Raw genomic sequence first — 8601 nt, 5'->3', positions numbered from 1 at the left:
TTTTTCATTTAATTGAGTTGAAGAAAGAAAAAAAAACCAAAACAAATTGGTCCTGGAAAAATGAGAGCACTTTTCTGTTGAACAGTGGGACAAAATACCTGTCAACAGGTGCAGAAGTCTGACTGAGAGGAACAGAAAAGACCTGACTGGAGCGGAAACATTAAAGGATTGTCCAACAAAATATTAGTTTATGAGTGATGTAATATGTAATAAATTATCTTATTTGTTTGCTTATTTAAAAAAAAATCTATTGAAACAGAATTAGAAAATAACGTAATGATTTTCATAAAATTTTTATTTATTATTACTTTAGTCAGTTTCAGCTTATTTTACAGGCAGCTGTTTCTTTTCCTTCTTTATTAAAAGTGTATGAATAAATATGAGCACAACTGTAACTCATGTCAAAGCATTGCAAACTCTAAAAATAATGTCTCTACATCCCACAAGCATCATCCTGAAAAGCACTTCTGACTTTAATCTCCATCTATTTTTGTGACTTTAGATTTTCCAGGAATTTAGACTTTATGGACTCTGCCAGTTTTCGATGTTCTTGCTCCAAACTCTTCCCCACAGCTCCTTTCTTCACCTCTGCCCAGTCCTTCTCAGTCTACACAGAAAGAGCAAAGAAGACATAAGCTATTAGATGCTGCTACTATGAGGAATCCACACACTTCTCAGTAAAAGACAAACGTCTCACCATATCTTTAAAGGCCTCTCCATTGTAGTAGCTCTTGCATGCTGGGTAGTCCATTCCCTTGTCGAACAGACTCTGCAGGCTGAGAGCCACCAAATGCAGCTCTTCTCCATCATAGGCGTACACGTTTTTGTCCTCACATGTCATCAGCACAAGACTGTCACAATGGCATGATGTGCCTATCACTATGCCGAAAACCACCATGTTTACAATGTCAGGGAGGTAAAATTTCCCCCAGCCGTTAACCTCATCTAGTTTCTCTCTGTACATGGTATCATCAAGCCCCATGAACTTCAAAACAGCATTAGGTGGGCTCTTTAAGGGTAAACGTTTGTATTTATATGTGGACACAAACGCTGACACACTTCCCAGGTAGTCTTCACCTGCAACACATCCAGACAAGGCAGAAAATATCAACATGCAACACAGCGTGATAGGTTTGATATTTAATGTTGGGTAAAGATGAGTTGTTAACCTTCTGCTTTCCTGCACTTTCCCAAATCACACAAAACGAGACGATCGTGCACACTAGAAAATGAAAGAGGTCACAGAAATCAGCAAAGGCAGCAGTATTTCTCCTCACGTGGTCCATAACTGTGACAAGGATCAGCTTCAAAATACAACAAGACAAATTTTCAGCTGGGATTTTTATTTCAACTTCTATTAAATGAAGGTAAAAAAAAGTGGAAAAAAAAAAAATCTGTTACATACATCAATACATCAGACGACATCCTGGCTCTTTGTCACCTGCGTATAAACATTTACATAAGCAACTTAAGAAACAGTTTTTGTTGATACATGGACTTAATATCACTACTTTCCATTACTTTTCATTAAGATTGTTAAAAGTTTTGGTATACATGTAAATAAAGCAAACTTTATTGTGTCTCACAGTGTTTTCATTATAGATTAATAAACTTGTTAATGTTTACATAGACCCATATACTTTACCGTGCTTAAAGTTATTCAAATGATATCTAATTTATCTGCAGGCCTGAAAGTGACAATTCTTCGCCTAAAATGATTAACTTAAACCGGGTTTAATGTCTTGTTTTACTTCAGCAGCCCCTGTAGGAGGTTTAAAAACGAAACAAACATGAACGCGAGAAACCAGTTCTGCTGGGTTTTTTTTTTTGATAAGGTCAAAAAAATGACTGATTTTTCCAACATTAGAGCAGAAATACATTAAATCAACGCTGGCTAATAAGTTAATAAATTAAACTGCGTCAGTTACTGAGAAAACATGATCATAACCTACCTACTGGGGTTTTTTCGGAGCTCTTTGTCAAGGAATGATAATTTCACACGGAACAGACGGTTCATAGATCTAATAAACTGATGTGACTGTCCGTTGAGACCATGGATCAGACCATAGACTGTATATATACATATATATATATACATATATACGGTCTATGGTTCAGACACACAACAACACACACCGTCCCGCTGCGCCCTGTCCCTGTTACTGGAATTACGTTTCATTTGATGCATAGTCCCTCCCCTCCGTGCTACCTTCACGTACTTAAAAAAATGGTCTTTTATCCGAATTTCTTTTCCTGTGCACCGCAAGAGTAATGTACTCCCCAAACACGAAAAGACCCTTTTGAGAAACGATCAGAAGAAACGTCTCTTGCCCGCAAATGAGCTCAGTTGTGTCGTCCTTTACTATCAGTGTACTACCTATAGGTCCGTAAACGCATCAGTCCGGAACTGATGATATGAGAGGACATGAACACGCTTCTTCTTTATTCGTTTATTTATCCATTTGTTCGGATATTGCATTTAAAAAAAACTAATTTTATAAGACAACTCATAGTTTGACTTATTTTGGATATCAAGAAACTAAAGGATCAAGACTTAAATATAAATATTAAGAAGCACTTTGAGGAAACATTTAAAGTGAGGGTTTCTCTGTAGTAGCTACTATACAAACTTTAGTTATAAATGGTGAATTCTGTGTATATACAACACTTTTCCATTAGATTCAGTGGGAAGTGTGTCCAAACTTTTGACTAGTGGTGTATATGTTCTACTGTGAAGTCATTATTCACTCACTTGTAATTTATTTGTTTTTATGGAAGTACCAAGTAGCAGCCTTTGGCAATTTTCAAAAAGTGGAAAGAAATTAAAGCTAATTGATTAAAAAATACTTCTTAGTAAGAAACAAAAATCACCTGTCTTTACAAAACGCACTTTATTGTGTCAGTCTGAACAAGCCTGATGATACATAAGAAGAAAAACTGGTTTGATCACAAATACTTTAAATGTTGACAAGAATTACAGACACCACCTGATTCAATCAGGCCTCTCCAACAACATTCTCCAGTTCTCAGAGTACTTCAGGCTTTAACAGTTGACAGAAAGGCAGATTAAGAGGAGAATTATGGGGTTTGTGGGGTGTAGAAATTTTCATTCCACTCAAATTGGGCCATTTTCAGGAGAGACTTGAGTTCTTTTAAAACACAATCTTTAGCTCTCCTCCTGTCCTCTTCATTCAACAAGTGTGAGTTTACTAGATCTCTTACATGCTTTTCATTTTTGAGTAACTTGCTCACACTTTCCACTTCAGCACAGTTCCCATAGGCCCACACCTTTTTGCTCTCTGTCTGCAAGCCAAACAGATTTTTACATGATACACAAGGATCCATTGGTTGTCCATCATTGATCCTAAATGTCTGACATGTGACATTATCAGGTAGTGTCAAGGTTCCATCAAAGTATGGCTTCTTCTCTTTTTTAGGATAGTAAGTCATCACTGCATCAGCTACATAATCATCCCAGGTGCCACTGAAACAGGAAGCAGCAACCATGATTCTCCCAGCACGAGGACGAAACATGGACATGGAGACCCCATAGTACTTGACTGAACTTGAAGTATGACTGGTACTCTCTTGTATACTGGAGATACACAGGGCGGTGGGGTACAGAATCTTTGATTCTGTGTTTTCCTTTAGCTGACGGGCAAGAGCTTTGAGTTGAACTTTGATTTGCTCTTCATTATCTTGTCCCACCCAGTGGACAATCTGCAAGAAAACGAAGACAAATAAGTTTATCTCTAAAATATCTGATGGCTCAGTTGTTGACAACTCATCCAGGTGTAGCCACCACGAAATCTGTATTTGGTTGCATCTTATAACTATAACTAAGAAATTGAAGCAATAAGGCTGTGAGGGACCAAGCTGGCGAAGGAAGAGGAACACAGGTGGCTTCAAAAGAAAAGGGTTTTATTCGCCCAAACAATATAAATGAATTAGGCCTTTAAAAGAGGTCAACTAAGCAATTCTGAAAGTCTGAAAAACCAAACATAACACAAAAACATACTGACCTGACAAACAACAAAGGAGAACTTAAATACTGGCTGATCAGACCAGTTACAAAACATACGGGGTAACACATTAAACATGCTAACAAACTAGACAAAGAAACAGCTCTTGATCAGGTTTTCGTTCTCTGGTGTCTTCATCAGGACAATCTGGAAGCAGTGAACATCTGTTTAGCATTTCAATACATTTACTTCACAACATATCAGCGGAAACACGGTTCTAGAAGGTTTCTTTATTATAGCTTTATACATACATGCATGTGTGTATATATATATATATATATATATATATATAATGTATACATTTTATTCAATATTTCAGTTAAATGTAATAACTTTTAAATGTAGGACTTGTAGCAGAATGTATGTTTTGTATTAGTATTTATATTTTAAAGAATACAATCTGCTATAATGAGAAATTAACATATTGATTAAGAAGTTGTTTTTAGGTGCAATTAGTTTGTCAGAAAGATTGTGTAAATTGTAGAGAAGAAACTTAACTTCTTTTATACCAAATGTATGATGTTAGAAATGACTGAGGTAAGTTTGTTCAGCAGTCTTTTAAATACTCTGCATCTGTTTGTTATTTTTAAACGACACCATTGCATGTTTTATGGTGTTACAAACCCCAGCTCGCCAGTGAAAAGGGGAAAAGGTTTGTAACATTAAACTCACAAATAAGTTCCTTTCAGAGTAAAAAAAGGTTTTTATTTGCAGGCAACACTTTTGATGCCCATGACAAACAGGCAGGAAGAAGAAACAAAGGTTGTAACAGGCTTTGGGTCACACCCTGAACAACACTAAGGGTGACAAACCAACCACAACTAAACCACTGCTTTTAAAACAGCTTCCAAATCACCCCTACTGGGCTCACAAATACAAAGATCCGTACTACAGCACAAAACCACAGTCCCAGGCTGACAACCTAGCCAAAGTGAGGCAAACTGAGCCATCCACACTCAGCTGCCCTGAATGACTGCCAGCCTGCTCCTTAAATAGGGCTGACGAGCTGGCCCAGCTGAAGGTGATGATGATGAGGATCCTGGAAGGAGCAGTGCAGCCAGGTGTTGGTTGGAAACAAAGCCGTCAGCCAAGTCTAGTGGAGATCACAGTCAGATATGCACAAGCACTGGGACGTAACATATGGTCATTACATAATGATGTGTTTGACATTCTCAGATGTTGTACTTGCTGTTTCTGTCTGTTTCTTACCATGTCCAGAACACAGGAGAATGGGCTTCGCCTTGGAAGGTGAGTCAGATAACACTCAAAGCTCTGCTGTATGTGTTCTTTAAGCCATTTAACATCACTGGATAAGGGATGATTTCTTCTGGAGCAAAAGGCACTTTGTTGATTTTGCCCAGAAAGAAAATGCCGTGAAGCATCTGTTGAGAAAAAGCACACTTGAGGTCACATCAAAACGTTTTAAGTTAATTAGAGGATTATTAAAATAATTAAAAAAAAAAAAAAAATCTCATTTAACTCACCTCGTCCACCAGGTGTTTATTGCCAGGAGTTTCACTACACCGACCAACCATCTGGTCAATTAATTTCAGGGCGTTTGTTTGGAAGGGAGCTTGAGATTTAAGAAATTCTTCTCTTCTAAAGTAGAAACAGTAAAACCACATAAATCCTACAGACCTCAAACACATCATGGCGGTGACGTTTACACCTTTTCAGACTCCGCAGACTCACCTATTCTGATCATCATCCTACATGATCAGTCGTAGAAAAGAGACAAAGCAAAACGTTTCAAATCAACATTTCAGCATTAAAACTAAGATAGTAAAGCAAAGCAAATGAAAGATGAGAAATCTCGACTCACCCTTGCTGCCATGATTGCTGCTAAGAACGAAACTAAAAGCGCAGAAGGTTTTTGGAGACAACACCTTGAACAGTCATGTGTTTTACAGTAAACTGCTCCCAAACTAACATTCCTGATACATGAAATCACATTTCTGTCAGACAAAGCAAACAGACTCACTGTCAAACTTTAAACTACTCCAATACTCCATTTTATGTCAATGTTTTATGGTTTTCTTGTTTAAAAAAAAAAAAACTTTTCATGAAATTGCCAAACACACCTTTATAATGTGACAAGTTTTTTAAATTTTATTTTTATAACATTTGTAGCTAAGTTACTTTATGTAAAAGTCTGATTACATATATCACCAACAATGGTCCACTTTGATAATAAATATTAAGATTATGATTGATGCATGCTGACTTATTTTGGATATCAAGAAACTAAAGGATCAAGACTTAAATATAAATATTAAGAAGCACTTTGAGGAAACATTTAAAGTGAGGGTTTCTCTGTAGTAGCTACTATACAAACTTTAGTTATAAATGGTGAATTCTGTGTATATACAACACTTTTCCATTAGATTCAGTGGGAAGTGTGTCCAAACTTTTGACTAGTGGTGTATATGTTCTACTGTGAAGTCATTATTCACTCACTTGTATTTTATTTGTTTTTATGGAAGTACCAAGTAGCAGCCTTTGGCAATTTTCAAAAAGTGGAAAGAAATTAAAGCTAGTTGATTAAAAAATACTTCTTAGTAAGAAACAAAAATCACCTGTCTTTACAAAATGCACTTTATTGTGTCAGTCTGAACAAGCCTGATGATACATAAGAAGAAAAACTGGTTTGATCACAAATACTTTAAATGTTGACAAGAATTACAGACACCACCTGATTCAATCAGGCCTCTCCAACAACATTTTCCAGTTCTCAGAGTACTTCAGGCTTTAACAGTTGACAGAAAGGCAGATTAAGAGGAGAATTATGGGGTTTGTGGGGTGTAGAAATTTTCATTCCACTCAAATTGGGCCATTTTCAGGAGAGACTTGAGTTCTTTTAAAACACAATCTTTAGCTCTCCTCCTGTCCTCTTCATTCAACAAGTTTGAGTTTACTAGATCTCTTACATGCTTTTCATTTTTGAGTAACTTGCTCACACTTTCCACTTCAGCACAGTTCCCATAGGCCCACACCTTTTTGCTCTCTGTCTGCAAGCCAAACAGATTTTTACATGATACACAAGGATCCATTGGTTGTCCATCATTGATCCTAAATGTCTGACATGTGACATTATCAGGTAGTGTCAAGGTTCCATCAAAGTATGGCTTCTTCTCTTTTTTAGGACAGTAAGTCATCACTGCATCAGCTACATAATCATCCCAGGTGCCACTGAAACAGGAAGCAGCAACCATGATTCTTCCAGCAGGACGACCAAACATGGACATGGAGACCCCATAGTACTTGACTGAACTTGAAGTATGACTGGAGATACACAGGGCGGTGGAGTACAGAATCTTTGATTCTGTGTTTTCCTGTAGCTGACGGGCAAGAGCTTCGAGTTGAACTTTGATCTGCACTTCATTATCTTGTCCCACCCAGTGGACAATCTGCAAGAAAACGAAGACAAATAATAAGTTTATCTCTAAAATATCTGATGGCTCAGTTGTTGACAACTCATCCAGGTGTAGCCACCACGAAATCTGTATTTGGTTGCATCTTATAACTATAACTAAGAAATTGAAGCAATAAGGCAATAATGTAATTGTTAGTGTAATGTAAAGTATATAAAAACTATAGAATCACTTCTTCAAGCTTCAGAAACAAACTCCTCTGCTCGGTGTTGGAGTGAAAAAAAAGTTCTTCCTGTTTGAGTCACTGAATCTGCAGCTGCAGTAGGAAGTATTACAAGATGTAAAATCCTCCCCAACACTTGTTGCACTCTTGTTTTTAAGTCAGTTTATGCCAGTAAAAGCAAATTTTGTTCTTTATGCAGTTTGTTTTGGTCCTTACTTTGACTACATTTGGCTATTAGGGTAAACTGTCTCCCTGTAAACAGACTTGTAGGCAATAAAAGTGTGAAAATTTCCCAAATAAGTCTAAAATTTGTCAGGATTTACATTTTCCCATAAAAGGAAGAAAAAAAGTAAAAAATCTGACGTGGACATAGAAAATGACCTAAACAAACCAATGCTAGTTCCTACATCATTCTATTCAGGAAATGCAACAAATAAAAATGGATCAATAATTACAATATTAAGATCATTTTAACTGAAGGAGCAAGTGTGTACAGCTCAATAAGGAAAATACTCACCATGTCCAGCACACATGAAAATGGGCTCCGTCGGGGTAGCTGAGAGAAATAGTGGATGAAAGGCCCAGGGTAAAGTTCTTGAAATTCCTGGTAAGTCTCATTATCAGGAAAAATACTTTCTATGGAACATTTTGGAAACCTGATGTATCCCAAAAAGAAAACACTGTGAAGAAACTGTGAAGGCAAATAAAACACAAAGTTTATCATTTTTCTGTGTTGTATAAAAAGTATCATGTGCTCAAAATAGTGATTTGTGAATACATCGTTTTTTGTTAAATAAACGTACCTCGTCCACTAACATCGAAGTGTCTTCCTTCGTCTTATTGCTCATTTCCACCATTTTGTCAATGAGTAGGAAAGCATTCCTTCTGAAAACGTCGTTATCTTTCAGATACTCTTCTCTAAAATAAATCAAAATCCATTATTACATTATAACAGTAACAAACTCAGTTTTTACTGCTTGACTTA

At 36.7% G+C, this 8601-nt stretch overlaps 1 protein-coding gene and 1 long non-coding RNA gene across 3 annotated transcripts; both read right to left on the bottom strand.

Annotated features, from left to right (window-relative positions):
• Positions 1 to 277: 277 nt before the first annotated feature.
• On the bottom strand, positions 278 to 2145 carry LOC306770312 (uncharacterized protein). Of its 2 annotated transcripts, XM_079259167.1 has the most exons (5): positions 1953 to 2145; positions 1406 to 1441; positions 1170 to 1222; positions 698 to 1077; positions 278 to 607 (listed from the first exon to the last, which is right to left on the bottom strand). In XM_079259167.1, the coding sequence occupies exons 2-5, from the start codon at positions 1423 to 1425 to the stop codon at positions 485 to 487; spliced, it is 576 nt and encodes a 191-aa protein (XP_079115293.1). In that variant the 5' UTR covers positions 1426 to 1441; positions 1953 to 2145; the 3' UTR covers positions 278 to 484. The 2 variants fall into 2 exon arrangements, with proteins under 2 accessions (XP_079115293.1, XP_079115292.1); XM_079259166.1 differs by lacking the exon at positions 1406 to 1441.
• A 2682-nt stretch (positions 2146 to 4827) lies between these two features.
• Positions 4828 to 5900, bottom strand: LOC306770275. The gene is made up of 3 exons (XR_013771731.1): positions 5507 to 5900; positions 5232 to 5404; positions 4828 to 5115 (listed from the first exon to the last, which is right to left on the bottom strand). It is a non-coding gene; the product is annotated as an uncharacterized lncRNA (long non-coding RNA).
• Positions 5901 to 8601: the final 2701 nt, after the last annotated feature.

The sequence above is a fragment of the Telmatherina bonti genome (assembly GCF_933228915.1).
Source record: "Telmatherina bonti genome assembly, chromosome: 19".
Lineage (NCBI taxonomy): Eukaryota > Metazoa > Chordata > Actinopteri > Atheriniformes > Telmatherinidae > Telmatherina > Telmatherina bonti.
The sequence above is the reverse complement of the archived record's forward strand: the minus strand, read 5'-3'. Positions and strand labels throughout refer to the sequence as shown.